Source organism: Equus asinus, chromosome 28 (genome assembly GCF_041296235.1).
Source record: "Equus asinus isolate D_3611 breed Donkey chromosome 28, EquAss-T2T_v2, whole genome shotgun sequence".
NCBI classification, from domain to species: Eukaryota; Metazoa; Chordata; class Mammalia; order Perissodactyla; family Equidae; genus Equus; species Equus asinus.
In genome coordinates, this window is record NC_091817.1 from 38,167,712 (window position 1) to 38,183,369 (window position 15,658).

General features: G+C 46.7%; 1 protein-coding gene across 4 annotated transcripts in view; it reads left to right on the plus strand.

Annotated features, from left to right (window-relative positions):
* The window catches only part of AARS1 (alanyl-tRNA synthetase 1), a 57,871-nt gene extending 42,784 nt beyond the window's left edge, over window positions 1-15,087 (plus strand). For 3 of the 4 annotated variants that reach the window (XM_070500472.1, XM_070500473.1, XM_014829133.3), the window contains 18 exons: window positions 191-336; window positions 2,594-2,785; window positions 3,302-3,446; window positions 3,817-3,962; window positions 4,594-4,702; window positions 4,863-5,013; window positions 5,748-5,872; window positions 6,310-6,454; window positions 6,696-6,874; window positions 7,628-7,741; window positions 9,108-9,314; window positions 9,822-10,006; window positions 11,768-11,876; window positions 12,542-12,655; window positions 13,273-13,392; window positions 13,521-13,607; window positions 14,026-14,139; window positions 14,548-15,087. In XM_070500472.1, coding sequence (XP_070356573.1) covers window positions 191-336; window positions 2,594-2,785; window positions 3,302-3,446; window positions 3,817-3,962; window positions 4,594-4,702; window positions 4,863-5,013; window positions 5,748-5,872; window positions 6,310-6,454; window positions 6,696-6,874; window positions 7,628-7,741; window positions 9,108-9,314; window positions 9,822-10,006; window positions 11,768-11,876; window positions 12,542-12,655; window positions 13,273-13,392; window positions 13,521-13,607; window positions 14,026-14,139; window positions 14,548-14,733 — 2,574 coding nt within the window. In that variant the 3' untranslated portion in view covers window positions 14,734-15,087. Of the gene's footprint in view, window positions 1-190; window positions 1,429-2,593; window positions 2,786-3,301; window positions 3,447-3,816; window positions 3,963-4,593; window positions 4,703-4,862; window positions 5,014-5,747; window positions 5,873-6,309; window positions 6,455-6,695; window positions 6,875-7,627; window positions 7,742-9,107; window positions 9,315-9,821; window positions 10,007-11,767; window positions 11,877-12,541; window positions 12,656-13,272; window positions 13,393-13,520; window positions 13,608-14,025; window positions 14,140-14,547 lie in introns of all 4 variants that reach the window. The other variant, XM_070500474.1, reaches the window with a different exon arrangement.
* Window positions 15,088-15,658: the final 571 nt, after the last annotated feature.

Sequence of the window (15,658 nt, forward strand, 5' to 3'; positions counted from 1 at the left end):
TGAAACTAACAGGATATTGTATGTCAACTATGCTTCAATTTTAAAAAATTGATCCTGAGTTCAGGTGAGTTTATGGTGAAGATATTGTAGTTTTGTATCTGTGTTCCCAGGATCTGGATTTTTTTCTACTGATACTAAATAGATTTTGGTTTGGCCATGTTCCACATCTTTCTTTTTGTTCTTTTTGTAGGAATTGGCATGTAAGATGGCTCTGGAACTTCTCACCCAAGAGTTTGGTATTCCAATTGAAAGACTTTATGTTACTTACTTTGGTGGGGATGAAGCAGCTGGCTTAGAACCAGACCTGGAGTGCAAACAGATCTGGCAAAACTTGGGGTAAGAATGCAACTCACATGTTGAGAGTATGGAGGAATAAAATGATTCCTACACTCAGCGCCAGGGTGAGGTCTTATGACTTGGAGTGCATTGCCATTGCCCATCTTGGGGTGTGCCTTTTGAGATGCAGATGGGGGTGACTGGGAGTAATTATCCTTTGGTGCTTAGTATGCTTAACTGATCATTCTGTTTTTGAAAGACAACATAAAGAGTCTCTCGTTTTTTGTTGGTTTTTTAAATATTTTTAGAAATTATGCATATAATGCATATATCGTAAAAATTCAAACTATATAGAAATGTGAAAAATAAGAAATGGAAGATCCCTAAGATTAATCATTGTTAACAGTTTGATATCGCATATATAGTCTTCCAGGTCTTTTTCATATTTTGTATTTCTGTAACCCTGTGTGTATGTGTGAGTCTTTCTCAACAGAGTAGTGTTCTTCATATGAAGCAGTTTATTTCTTATGGAAATGTGATGGTGTCAAACAGGTCTAGGACACAGGGAGTTTTCTGTCTTTTTTTTTTAATGTACTATAATTCTAAAGTAAAATAATGTAGCATAAAAGGTAACATGGTAGATGAACTGTATGTATTCTGTGCTTTGAACTAAATAGAATTCATGAAGTGCTGCCTCAAGAGGAATCCGAATGTGGGTGATACACTTCTGTAGATAGCTAGGATGCCCATGATGTCTTTGTCTCATTTTCTTGTTCTTTTTACTTAACTCTCTTATCTACTAGTACATAGCTCTTCTGGTTTTTTTTTTATTACTTTTACTCCAGGTATGTTATTCCAATCCAGCTTCCCCTTGTACTTGGTCTGAATCCCCTACTTAGTTTGACTCTGTAGTCTAAATGTACTTGGACATTTTGGGTAGTAACTTGTGAAACTTAAATACTAATCTTGACTCATTTTTTTTGGTGAGGAATGTTGGCCCCAAGCTAACATCTGTGCCAGTCTTCCTCTATTTTTTACGTGGGATGCTGCTACAACATGGCTTGATAAGCGATGTGTAGGTCTGCGCCCAGGATCCAAACTCATGAACCCTGGGCCACTGAAGCGGAGCACAGGAACTTAACCACTATGCTGGTAGGCCAGCCCCTAATCTTGACTTTTTAAATCCTGTTTTACTTGGCTTATATATATCTGTAATTTGTTTATCAAGCAAGCACAATCCTTTTTGAATGCTCTGTTGTCTAGCGGCTTTCAGTAGAGTCAAATATTTTGGAAATGTTTTAATCTTTTTTTTTTTTAATTTCTTTTTCTTTTCTTTTCTTTTTTTTTTTTTTGAGGAAGATTAGCCCTGAGCGAAGATCTGCTGCTAATCTTCCTCTTTTGCCTGAGGAAGACTGGCCCTGAGCTAACATCCGTGCCCAACTTCCTCTATTTTATATGTGGGATGCCTACCATAGCATGGCTTGCCAAGCCATGCCATGTCCACACCCAGGATCTGAACCAGCGAACCCTAGGCCGCCAAAGCGGAACGTGCACACATAACCACTGTGCCACCAGGCTGGCCCCCCAAGAAATGCTTTAATCTTATTCACTTCTTTTTGGTATCATTTTAAGGTAAAAGATGACTAAATTGGGGGTATAGAGAGGTTACTTTAAATAATTAGCAGCTTTTTTTTTGTTTTTTTTAAAGATTTTATTTTTTTCCTTATTCTCCCCAAAGCCCCCCCAGTACATAGTTGTATATTCTTCATTGTGGGTCCTTCTAGTTGTGGCATGTGGGATGCTGCCTCAGTGTGGCCTGATGAGCAGTGCCATGTCCGCGCCCAGGATTCGAACCAACGAAACACTGGGCCGCCTGCAGCGGAGCGCGCAAACTTAACCACTCGGCCACGGGGCCAGCCCCAATTAGCAGCTTTTTTAACACTTATACTGTCATATAATCATTTTTTAAAATGAAGGAACATTTGCAAAGAAGATGTTTGCTTAAATTCTGGTCATATGCAGCATAAACATTTCTATTTTTATCTGTTCCTTTCTAGGCTTTGTCCATATCTTTGCATATTTTTATTTAGTTATGATTGGAGCATATGTATATTTTGTATTCTGTGGTAGTCACTCTGGAGAAGAATCATATTCTCCCCCTTTTGTAGGATTTGTCTGGAGGCTTAGCATTAGTGATTGCCGAAGAGTTGGCCTTCTTTCTAGAAGTACATAAGGATCTCCTTTTGCAGTGGATGCAAGTCTGGGCAGAATTCCTGTCAGTAGCTATAACTGGGCTTATCTTCCGTGCTCTGTGCAGGCTAGATGACGCCAAAATCCTCCCTGGTAACATGAAGGACAACTTCTGGGAGATGGGTGACACGGGACCATGTGGTCCCTGCAGTGAGATCCACTATGACCGGATTGGTGGTCGGGACGCCGCACATCTCGTCAACCAGGATGATCCCAATGTGCTGGAGATCTGGAACCTTGTGTTCATCCAGTATAACAGGTGGCCTTGGAGTCCTGCTCTGTTCCTACTAAGAGCAGCACCTTTCCTCAAGCCAAGGAGAGAAAGAGGAACTCAGCACATGGCTGTCTTGTCATGCTCGTCTTTGGGGACAGAGGAGCCGTACTAAAGCAGGCACTAAGGGCATCATGGGCTCTTATGGCACATCCTTTAAATTTCGCTTCTCAAGTTTTCCCTCTGATCTCTGGGATAAGGCTATAAACTAGTTGTATCCCACATAATATCGGCTTAAGGGCTATTCCTGTAATGTCATTTTTGCTATAATTTGGACTGCTCTTTTAAAGCTTGTTTCTTTGAAACTTGCCTCACTCTTAAATGGACCCCAGAGTACTTCTCCTTTCCTTTCTTCCTCTACTCCTCTCCTCCTGCCACACCAGGCAGAGGTAAATGGCAAATAGTCACAGCCTACAAACTGTGCTATGTAAATGAGTTTTAACCAGCAGGGAGAGGTACAGCCTGGGTCCTTGTTTCAACTTCCTCTTTCTCTGGATCATGCAGGGAAACTGATGGCGTTCTGAAACCTCTTCCCAAGAAAAGCATTGACACAGGGATGGGCCTGGAGCGATTGGTGTCTGTGCTGCAGAATAAGATGTCCAACTATGACACTGACCTTTTTGTCCCTTACTTTGAAGCCATTCAGAAGGTACTAGTCCTATTGCAAACTTCTGTGGAGGTGTCCAGGCTGGACTCTTAGCAGTACTGTCACAGATAAAATAACCATACACTTTGCCAGCTGTATGTGGCAAAATATGTATGTGGCATACCTGTGACCATCTGCCAACTTCATTGTTAATAATATGAGGCTCTGAGCTCAAGGCACTGTTATTTGTTGAGTGCAGGGGCCTGGCTAGATGCTCTTTACTCCCACTACTGTCATCTTTCTTGGGGTTATAGGATGTCGCAAGAGGGTCATCCTTTCTCCTAATGCCCCCTCAGTCCTCAGAACCTTCCAGGGCAAGGCAACACCAGAAGGGCTGCTTCCTGATGAACTGCTTTCTGCTTTTTATCTGTAGGGCACAGGTGCCCGGCCATATGCTGGGAAAGTTGGTGCTGATGATGCTGATGGTATTGACATGGCCTACCGGGTGCTTGCTGACCATGCTCGGACCATCACTGTGGCACTGGCTGATGGTGGCCGACCTGACAACACGGGGCGGGGGTAAGTATGTTGTGTATGGGGCAGTGTTAAGACTGATGCCGTAAGTTTTATGACTCTTTATGGAACTTAAAGCCATACTTTATTAGTGTTTTCTTTGTCTTCTATTTAGTTGAAGGGATCTCTTTAATCTTTTAGGGATGAAGGGAGTTTCAGCTCACGTTAAAGAGTTACCACTATATTAAATCTTTGCTGCTAAAGTACAGGATCATAAGGATTGTATTTAAGCTTGTCTGATAGGATATCAGCAGGGGCGGGGTGAGGGTAGGTATTGAGTAGCCCAGGTAACTTCATTACTGACAGGCAGGACCTGGGACTGTGGGCATCAAGTCAGCCATCTGGTCTGTACTTCTTGCCTCCATCTCTGGGTCAGCAGAATGTGGTAGGAAAACAAACCAGGCTTACCCCAGGTCATCCTTGATGCGTATTTGTGGGTATGTTACTGAGTTTTATGTTGGGATTAATGTTAGTGACCTTGGGGAAATGCAAAAGAAGCAGGCTTAGGATAGAAGAAAGTCTCTGAAAGAAAGACAAGAAGTTGGTCATCTTGCTTTGGGCAGAATTCCAAAGGACCGCTACAAAACACTCAGCAGGGAATGTTGTCTAGCAGGGGACTGGGTTCTGCCTCTTACAGGTATGTGTTGAGACGGATTCTCCGCCGGGCTGTTCGATATTCCCATGAGAAACTCAATGCCAGCAGGGGTTTCTTTGCTACGTTAGTAGATGTTGTCGTCCAGTCCCTGGTAGGTATATTTCCCTGCTTACCTCTTCTGTACTAAAGCACATCCCTTAAGAGGCATAGGGTGGGAGATAGCATCCTCATACATTAATGAGAATTTTTAGAGAAGTCATGGAATAGTCCCTGGCTTCATTGGGCCAACATCTCTATTTCCCCTTTGCCAGGGAGATGCATTTCCTGAGCTAAAGAAGGACCCAGATATGGTGAAGGACATTATTAATGAAGAAGAAGTGCAATTTCTCAAGACACTCAGCAGAGGGCGTCGCATCCTGGACAGGAAAATTCAGAGCCTGGGAGAGAGCAAGACCATTCCTGGTAAGGACCAGTTTGTTCCTTTCTTCATACAAGCCAGTTCATATTTCTGGAAGAGGCAAGCCCTTTTGATAGTGGACTCTCATGTCTCCAAAGGCTGAGCATAGCTTGGTTAAATTGCTTTTGATGTAAAATGGGGTTTATAGTAAAATTGTAAAAGTAATACGTTATTGTGGTAAAGTACTCCAACAACACAGAAGTAAAAAGGGAAAATCCTCTTTCCCAAACTCATTTCTCAGAGGGAACAACTCTTAAGAGTTTGAGGTATAACTATTCAGGACTTTTCTGTTTGCAAACAAATATATGTAGGGGTGTGTGTGCATGCATGTGTGTATTTTTCAAGCAAAAATGGGAACATATGGTGTATTCTATTTTGCAACATCTTTATTTTTTCCAGACAAGAAAATTAATTCCAAAAGATTTTTTTTTTTTTTTTTACTTTTTATTGAAGTATAATATAATGTATAAGGGGAACGTCTGATGAATTTTCACAAACTGAATGCACTTGTGTTCAGATTAAGAAACAGAACTCTACCAGAAGACCTCTTGTGGTAATTCCTCCAGGTCAATTCCAAAAGACTTAATGGATTTTTCTGACAAGCACACAGAACCAATACTAGCTTGCCTTGTCTCTTTAATCACTTCTGTCACTGCCATCATCCTCCTGGGAAGGGCTTGGGCTGGAAAAGAAGCGAGCTGTCCATGTTATTCTGACACAATTCCTTTGTGCTGTATAGGGGACACTGCTTGGCTCCTCTATGACACCTATGGGTTTCCAGTGGATCTCACTGGACTGATAGCGGAAGAGAAGGGCCTGGTGGTAGATATGGATGGCTTTGAAGAGGAGAGGAAACTGGCCCAGGTAAAGAATTTGGGGAGTGAGCAGGAATCCTAACACCAAGCAAGGCAGGACTTGACTGCAAAGCAAGCAAGAGTTTCTCTCCATTAAAGTCTTTGAAATTCTCTTTTTCTCTAGACCAGTGGGTCTCAGCTGGGTGCAGTTCAGCCCGCCAAGGGGACATTTGGCAATAACATCTGAAGACATTTTTGGTTTTCACAACTAGGGGAGGGATGCTACTGGCACCTAGTGGGTAGAGGCCAGGGATGCTGCACAACATCCTATAATACACAGGACAGCACCTCACAACAAAGAAATACCTGCTTCTAAAAATTATTAGTGCTGAGATTAAAAACCCTGTTCTAGAACTTTACATGGGGCATAGTTTAGCAATTTTGAGTTCTTCAGAGTTCTTTTTCTTCTACATTAGGGTAACTTATGCCTATTTCTCTTACTGGCAGCTGAAATCACAGGGCAAGGGAGCTGGTGGGGAAGACCTCATTATGCTGGACATTTATGCTATTGAAGAGCTCCGAGAAAAGGGTCTGGAGGCAACAGACGATTCCCCAAAGTATAATTACTATTCAGACTCCAGTGGGAGCTACGGTACGTTACTGTGCTTATCTGGGAGGTTTTTGAGAGACAAGTCTCAAGATTAGGTACCCAGGATATCTCTGGTAGAAAACCAGTGTGCTAAGCTCTTTCGTGGAGTCTCATGGGTTTGCTTCCAAAATAAAATGAGACAATTAGAACCTAAGGAGAGTTTGAGAAATAGAATCCAGCAAAAGCCAGCTATGAATATGTAGACGAAGTCATTGATCCTGTTTCTCCCCCTTCTACTATCAAGTGTTTGAGAGTGCAGTGGCTACAGTGATGGCTCTGCGCAGGGATAAGATGTTTGTGGAAGAAGTGTCCACGGGCCAGGAGTGTGGAGTGGTGCTGGACAAGACCTGTTTCTATGCCGAGCAAGGAGGGCAGATCTACGATGAAGGCTACCTGGTGAAGGTTGATGACAGCAGTGAAGATGTGAGCCAACAGTTCTTCCTTGTTAGCCAGGGCGGGGGTCTGCTCAAGGGCTGGGCCTGGACTCGGGTAGCTTTTTGTGGCTCCTCAGCACTTGCCGCCTTGGGGAGCAGATACCGCTGATCTTTGGGTTGGGTTCCCTTGTCAATGTTTATGTGCTCGAGGTTGCTGCTGCTTGCACTCTGCTGCCTTCATGGCCATTGGGTCCCCTTGTAGCAAGATCCTTGCAGCCAGGCTGCATAGATTGATCCTAGGTTCTTCCAGCCTCTCCTCGGGAACAAGAGGCAGCTTTGTGGAAGGTGGACGTCCTTGTAGAAGACTCAGCCTCTAGCTCTGCCACTGCTGACTCTGGTCTTGAAAGACCATGAGCATAGTCTGCTGGGCTTTGAGTTTCCTTGAGATGGCTTTAAATTCTCTAAGACTCTCCTTAATGGGATGAGTATGTGTGTGTATATATCTATGTGTGTATATATGCATATGTGTGTATGTGTGTGTGTATATATATATGTTATATGTAATGGTATATATGTGTGTAATGGTGGATGTATATATAACATATATAATAGTAATGATGGTATATATGTATATACATGCACAGTCTTGGTTGATATATATGTAATTTACATATATAGAGTTTACATATATTTAAATTTATTTACATATATAGAGAACATGTACATTCTCTGTATTTTTTTCTATCTACATATATATACACACGAATTTATTTATTTATTGATCTCCTCCTTGGCTCTTTAGAAAACTGAGTTTACCGTGAAGAATGCTCAGGTGCGTGGAGGGTATGTGCTACACATAGGAACAATCTATGGCAACCTGAAAGTTGGGGATCAGGTCCGGCTGTTTATTGATGAGGTGAGTTGCATTATGCTGGTTATCATTGGATCTGGTTAGTAATCATCTCCTTTTTTAAAAAAATTCAGCTTTGGGCTGGCCCTGTGTCATAGTGGTTAAGTTTGGCACCCTCCACTTTGGCAGCCCAGGTTTGCAGGTTTGGATCCTGGGCATGGACCTACACCACTTGTCAGCATGCTGTGGCAGCAGCCTACAAACAGAATAGAGGAAGACTGGCATAGATGTTAGCTCAGGGCTAATCTTCCTCAAGCCAAAAAAAGAGGAAGACTGGCAACAGATGTTAGCTCAGGGGTGAATCTTCCTCAAAAAAAAACTCAGCTTTGTCGAGCTATAATTGACATATAAAATTTTAAGATGTTTAAAGTCTGCATTGTGGTATACATGTATACATTTGATATACGTATACATTGTGAGAGGAATTCACCTCTTCCTTCAGCTTTAAATTGGTCCATCATTATTGTCACTCCTGAGTGAAATTATAAGTAGATTATTGTAAGTAGAGTGCAGGAGTAAATTTTAGGAGGCCTATAACTGAGAGTTAAATCTTTATGTTCCCAAGTCAGACCACGATGATTTCAGCTGAAATCCTATAGCCTCATTTTCATGGATTGCCTTTCTCTGGGTTAACCTCAGATACTTCTTTAGGAGCCAAGGATCCTGTATTAAGAAATAGGTTCTGTTGCATGTGACAGAGTTCCAAAGTAACAGTAGTTTAAAACAAGATAGAAATGTGTTTCTCAGTTAAAAGTCTAAGCTGATACAGAGGCTCTGCCCCTACACAGTCAGGGGGCCCAGCTTTTCCTTGCTTCCTGCGCTGCCATTATTGGTGGGGTGTTGCTGTTGATTTCATGGTCCAAGAAGGTAGCTATCAGATCCGTTTTCTAGGCCAGGGGTTGGCAGACTTTTTTGGTCAAGTGCCAGATAGTAAGTATTTTTGGCTTTGCAGGCCATACAGTGTCTATCACAATACTCCACTCTGCTGATGTAGCACAAAAGCACTGTAGGCTATGTGTAAATACATGGGTGTGACCGTGTGCCCGTAAACCTATTTATAGAAAGGGACAATAGGCTGGATTTGGCTCTCAGGCCACAGTTTGCCAACTCTTGTCCTAGGCAGAGGCAAAGAGGAAGGGGAGGGCATGCCCCTTCCCTTTAAGGGTATGCATCACTTCTCCTCACAACCCATTGAACAGAACTTAGCCACATGGCCACACTTAGCTGTAAGGGAAGCTGGGAAATGTAGTCTTTATTCTGGGCAGCCACGTGTCCAACTAAATTGTAATACTCCGGAAGAAGGGGAGAGCAGGTACTGGGTGACTGGCAGTCTGTTGCAGACCTCTCCAGCAGCCAGCTCTGTCCTTTACAGCCCAGACGGAGGCCTGTCATGAGCAACCATACAGCTACCCACATTCTGAACTTTGCCTTGCGCTCCGTGCTTGGGGAGGCTGACCAGAGAGGCTCCTTGGTTGCTCCTGACCGCCTTCGGTTTGACTTCACTGCCAAGGGAGCCATGTCCACCCAGCAGATCAAGAAGGCGGAGGAGATTGCTAATGAGATGATTGAGGCAGCCAAGGTAGGTTGGATTATGTGTAAGCTCTTGGGTCATGAACCTCACTCCTTCCCGTATCATCACTTTCTACCCACGGAGCCTCAGCCCTCCAGATGCTTTCACTTCATCATACCATATTCTGTCTTGCACACAGATTTTCTTAAAGCAGTGATTCTCAACTGTGCTGGGTGGGGGGCAATGGCAGTGTTCAGCAGAGGGACCTAGGGCCTCTGGGGAAGGAGTGCAGAGAGGTCTTTGCTCCACTCCCTCCTTAGAACAACCAGAGCTCTTCTAGTCGTGTCTGTCATAAGATTTGGTCCACAGTTTACCAAAATAGTTGGAAATTTCCTATTTTGATCCCCTTGACTTTACACCTGGTGCCTTATTTCAGGAGGCTCAGGATACATAATGGGCAGAGGCGTGGTTAGAAACCCAGAGTCCTGCCTGCAAGACCATACTCTCCCTGCTGCTTCCCACTGCACCTCAAGAGAAGATCTCTCAGTTTTTTTTTCTGTCTTCTTTCCATGGCAGCCTGTCTACACCCAGGATTGTTCCCTGGCAGCAGCTAAAGCCATCCAGGGCCTGCGGGCTGTGTTTGATGAAACCTATCCTGACCCCGTGCGAGTCGTCTCCATTGGGGTTCCAGTGTCGGAGCTGTTGGACGACCCCTCTGGTCCTGCTGGCTCCCTCACTTCTGTTGAGTTCTGTGGGGGAACGTGAGTACCTTGGGGAGCGGTAGACAGGGTCACCTGCTTTTTATTAATTTGGCATTACCCTTGGAGGATGTGCATAATAGGCTAGAATAGCTCTCATTTTTCTAAGGTTGAAATGAACTCCTCAGAAATACACTTGCCAAACAACATTCCCAAGATCTTAGCATCCTCTTGCTCCAGTCAGACCCCTCAGTGTCTGACGTTAACATTTCCAGGGTTTGTGATGAACTGTTCTTCCTAGGAGGAGAAAGTGAAAAAGCTTATCTTAACACTTGCCACCCACTTGCTTGCGCTTGTTCCCTGGGCTGATCTTGACAAGAAGGCCTCTGAAGTCAGGATTCAGCAAGGCCGTGGAGTGCTTTGAACTTCTCATCTGGTCCTAGCCCCTTTCCCTTCCTAGGGCCTCACTTAGCTCCCTTTGCCAACTAGAGCAGCATCTGGGCGATTCACCGTTGTCTCAGAGCACCTGAGTCAGGCCACACGGTAGACCCAGCGCAGTTTGGCTTGGCAGAGTCTCTGGTTTCTGCCAACTTAGATTCCTCCATAGCCCTTGGGGGCCTTTTTGGGACAGTCATGGTGGCCTGGGAAGTTCCTGCTTCCAAAAGCAGCTTAGTGAAAAGAACGTTCTTTCTTTCTTTATTTTTTTCCTTTTTTCTCCCCAATGCCCTCCGGTACATAGTTGTGTATTTATAGTTGTGAATCCTTCTAGTTGTGGCATGTGTGATGCTGCCTCAGCATGGCTTGATGAGCGGTGCCATGTCCGTCCGCACCCAGGATTCGAACCGGTGAAACCCTGGGCCACCAAAGCAGAGCACGTGAACTTAACCACTCAGCCATGGGGCTGGCCTGTGAACAGAACATTCTTAAGATCATGGTAGAGCCCATCCAGGGCCTCCTGAGGCCTCAGACAAGCAGGGAGCGGGTGGGCATGTGGAGGGTGGGGAGAGATCTGGTTCCAGGCCTCCCTCTGCCCAACTGAGTTACTGCTTCCAGTGAGTCCCACTTCTGCCTTAATATCTCTTGACACGATGCTCTTCAGAGCACAGGAAACAGCTTTCAAAGACCTTACACCACCCTCGCAAAATGACTGTGAGACACAACTAGAAGGACCCACAACTAAAATATACAACTATGTACTGGGGGGATTTGGGGAGAAAAAGCAAAAAAAAATTGGCAACACTTGTTAGCTCAGGTGCCAATCTTTAAAAAAAAAAAAGACTGAGAGTTAATGAGCATTTGAGGTTCTCTGAGCAACTGGGGAATAAAACCTATTTGTTTAGGGGGTTGTGGTAAGATTTTAAAGGTAATCTCCAATTTCCTCAGCCAGTGAGCAAGGATAGAAGAATATAGCTTTTGTTCTACGAAAGACGACTAAAAATGTGCATGAATGTAGAGCACACCAGCAGTAACACTGTATTGGGTATTAGGGATTACAAAGCACTTTTGTTTGATCTCATTTGATTTTCACCACAGTCCTGTGAGGGAGAATTATCCCCACTTTATACATGAGAAAACGGAGGCTCGGAAAGGTGGTGTCTTGCTCAGTGTCACAATGCTCTCTGCCCCAGGCCTCCTCTGATCTTTTCCCCTTCCTGGCCAGAGCTGTATTCTGAAATTCCCTTTCCCCACTGTCCTTGGGGGAGCTTCCCAGGAGCGACTATTTCACAGGGCTTGTGTCCCCCAGCCAAGGGCCCCCAGGGTGCAGTGAGGAGGCCAGGGCACCTGGGCTTCCTGGTCACCACAGACTTTGTGTTCTGCCCTCAGGCACCTGCAGAACTCAAGTCATGCAGGAGCGTTTGTGATTGTGAGTGAAGAAGCTATTGCCAAGGGCATCCGGAGGATTGTTGCTGTCACAGGTGCCGAAGCCCAGAAGGTTAGCAGATCAGGCTGCTTGTAGCTTATTTGAATAAAGCACGAGGAGCCCAGTCTGTGAGTCCAGAGTGCAGACAGCTAAGTGCCTGCTGCAGTCAGAATTGCAAGTACAGTGCTACCCCCAAAATGTCCTCAGTTACTCCTGCCTGGCAGGAGAAAGCCACCACTGCACAAGACTTCTGAGCTATCTTATGTTTAATGTTGAAAAATACATGTAACTTCTGCCATCTACTCCATCATATATCCATGTGTAGGAGGGTCAGCCATAGTTTTGCTGTGGCTTCTGGTGCTCCAGTAATTACCCACATCTCCCTAGGGGTATGTGCCTAGTTTGAGATGCATGGAAGATGGAGACAGTTGCTCTAGCGGTGGGGACTATAGCTTGTTCATGGGGTAAGAAGGGCTCCTGACTCACGAGTTCTCAGTCACCCCCTGAACCCGAGTTAGTGCAGCCTTTCTGCTGGTCAGGCGTGAGGAAGGTGCTCCTGTCTGGGGCATGAGGCTGCAAACATTTGTTCCCTGAGAGAAGAGAAGCTTCTGGTGTCTTGGGATGTGTTGTTCCATAGCCTGCCATTAATAGTGCTTGCCATAGTTGTGTGCAGACAGAGTAGTGAAGCTGAAAGTTACCTGACCCGGAGTTTACCCCTCCCAATGTCCCTCTCCCAGGCCCTCCGGAAAGCAGAGAGCTTGAAGAAATCTCTCTCTGTCATGGAAGGCAAAGTAAAAGCCCAGACTGCGCCAAACAAGGATGTGCAGAGGGAGATTGCTGACCTGGGTGAGGTAGGGCGGCCTCCCTCTCCCTTCTCAAGCCCTCAGTGCCGGGTCCCAGGCCTGAGGAATCAGACACTCCCTGTTCTTGAAGAACTCTCAGGTCCTGGTTCTCACTGCAGTGGGCCTTTGCCTGACTGCTGTTGTCCTCCAGCCTTGCAAAGGGGGCTCCATGGATCTTGGCCTATGGGCCCCTGGAACCTCCTGCTGCCCCCTTGCCGATGGCAGGAGCGCCCATTCCAAGCATGAGTGGGCACTGCTGTTGAGAGTTGGGGGAGGTGCCGTGGGTGCCCACTATTTCCAGGCCTCCTGGTGTTTGTTGATATTCAGGGCTTCCTGTTAGCCCATCACAGGTATGTTCACTACCTGCTGGGGCCAGGTCTTACAGGGGATCCCAGCTCTCTTTATTCTGCCCCTTTCTTTCTACCCCTTCTCATTACAACTATTGCAGTTGCTCGTAAAGTGACTGCTCCCAAGGCCAGTGGGTACCTTTTTGGTTTTTGTTTTCTTTCTCCTTCCAGACTAGTCAGGGACTTTGGTATTCAAAGCCAGAAGCGTTGGGTTGGCTGGAGCCTCACATCCTAGCTCCTTGTAGCCCAGAACCCAGGGTATTCTGTTTCCGGTTCTAGGCCCTGGCCACTGCAGTCATCCCCCAGTGGCAGAAGGATGAATTCCGGGAGAATCTCAAATCTCTGAAGAAGATCATGGATGACCTAGACCGGGCTAGCAAAGCCGATGTCCAGAAGCGGGTGAGTCCTGGCAGTGCTGGGGGCTGGAAGGGAGGATTTACCCAGCAAAAGCTGTGCAAACTGCTGTCAGGGTGTTGGAGTCTGGGCCTTTGACCTGAGGCCTTTCTTCTGGACTTCCTTCCTTGCAGGTGTTGGAGAAGACAAAGCAGCTCATTGACAGCAACCCCAACCAGCCTCTCGTCATCTTGGAGATGGAGAGCGGCGCCTCAGCCAAGGCAACCTAGGGGCTGGGGCTCCAGACACTGCTCTGTGCCTGTCCACTGCTTATCTCCTTTTCTTGGGGTCTCATCAGCCCTTTGGTGGCTGAAGTGTGAGCTTTGTGGCTCTGAGTGGAATGGTTGCCTGAGGGCCCACTCTCTGGAATTGAGGTTAGGCTGAGCCCTGGAGAGATCTAGTGGCTGGCGAGCTATGGCTCCTGGAGGTGGAAGGCAAACCTCAGAGGCAGAGTGTGGGCAAGGTCTGTGCTTGGGTCCTTCCCCATACAGGCTCCTGGGACCAGCACCTGTTCTTAGAAGGGGGTGAGCGTGAGGGTTGGGGAGCGCTCTGAGAACTGAGCTCCACAAACTCGCTGCACTTGTGGAGAGCATGACCGCCTCCCCAGGGCCATGGTCCAACACCAGCTTCTCCCCACAGGCCCTGAATGAAGCCTTGAAGCTCTTCAAGACGCATTCCCCTCAGACGTCTGCCATGCTCTTCACAGTGGATAATGAAGCTGGCAAAATCACGTGCTTGTGTCAAGTCCCCCAGGTCAGAATGCCCCGCAGCCTTGTGCCAGTGGAAAGTGGTGTCTCTAGCTTTTCTGAGGGAGCTTGGTTTTTCTTACTGTTGTTTGCCAAGACCCATGTCTCTGTGCAATCCCTGTTAGACATGGCCATTCTCCTGCCCACCTGTTTGTCACCTCCTTCAGCAGCCCTTACCCTCAGGCCCTCTCCTTGGTGGATATGTTTAACTGTGCTGGCTGCTTCCTGGCTTTGCCATTCAGTATGCCTCATCCTGGCCATGGTACCAGCTGTAGGATCTGTGTCAGCACTGGCACATCACCCAGGACAGGAGTGGGTGTATGTCTATTCCATCCTTTTGCTTTCTCTCCCCTCTCTCTGTCTCCCTCAATCCCATCCCCTGCCCTGATTTCCACATCCCCTTCCTGTGTTCCAGAATGCAGCCAACCGGGGCCTGAAAGCCAGCGAGTGGGTGCAGCAGGTGTCAGGCCTGATGGATGGCAAGGGTGGTGGCAAAGATGTGTCCGCTCAGGCCACAGGCAAGAACGTGGGCTGCCTGCAGGAGGCGCTGCAGCTGGCTACTTCCTTTGCCCAGCTCCGCCTGGGAGATGTGAAGAACTGAGGGCAGGGATGGCTTCCACTGGGAAGCGTTTCCCCACCACCTGGATACATCCGTCCAGCCAGGAGCTCTCCATCCACCACAAGGACGTTTGACTCTTGGGATCTTTACAGCACCATCTGTTCTTCTAACCCAGCAGTAACAGGAACTTACCTAGGAGCCAGCCTGTGACTCAATGCCCACATTACATTTCTGCCCTGAGCCCTCCATGGCAGCGCCATCTGTCTAGAACCACTACTCCAGGATTGCTATTTATCATTGTCATGCTTGTGTCTATAGTTTTCTGCAGACCTAAGGCTCTGGGTCTGCAGGGAGGAATCGTTTTTGCTGCAGAGAATAAAAGGACCATGTGCAATACTTGATGATGCTGTGTGATCCCTAACCCCCTGTCCCCCTGCCTGCTAATAGGTACCCCCCGTGTAATGGCCCACGGCTCCCTGGGTGTCTGTGGAATAAATGCTGTGCCTCCGGCTGGCTTCTGGTTGCAGTGCTCTGCTGAGACCAGCTCCAGACCCCTGAACTTTGGGAACAGCCCCTGGGATTCCCTCAAGATGTCTGTGGAGGTAGCCCTCAGAACAGGCGGGGTCAGATGGAGAGAAACATTTATCCTTCAACAGAAGATGACCCATGGGGTTCCTGGAAGCAGAGAGGCTCCTTTCTTGGAACTGCTCCATTTCTTAGGCCTGTGTCCCTCTTCCCCTCCCTCGTGATGTTGAGGTTGGGGTGTGGGGTCAGAGGTGTTCTGTGGTACAGGAGGTATTTGGGGTGCATCCGTTGCCTCCCCTCACCCCCTCACATGGACAGTGAGCATGAGACCCTTCCCTAGCCTTGAGTACCTTCACCCAAGTCTGAAGACAGCTGGGTTTGGAAACAGTAGTGTGCAGGGAGGTTAAAGGTACTGGTTGCTTGTGCCAGCTCTGGCTGATTT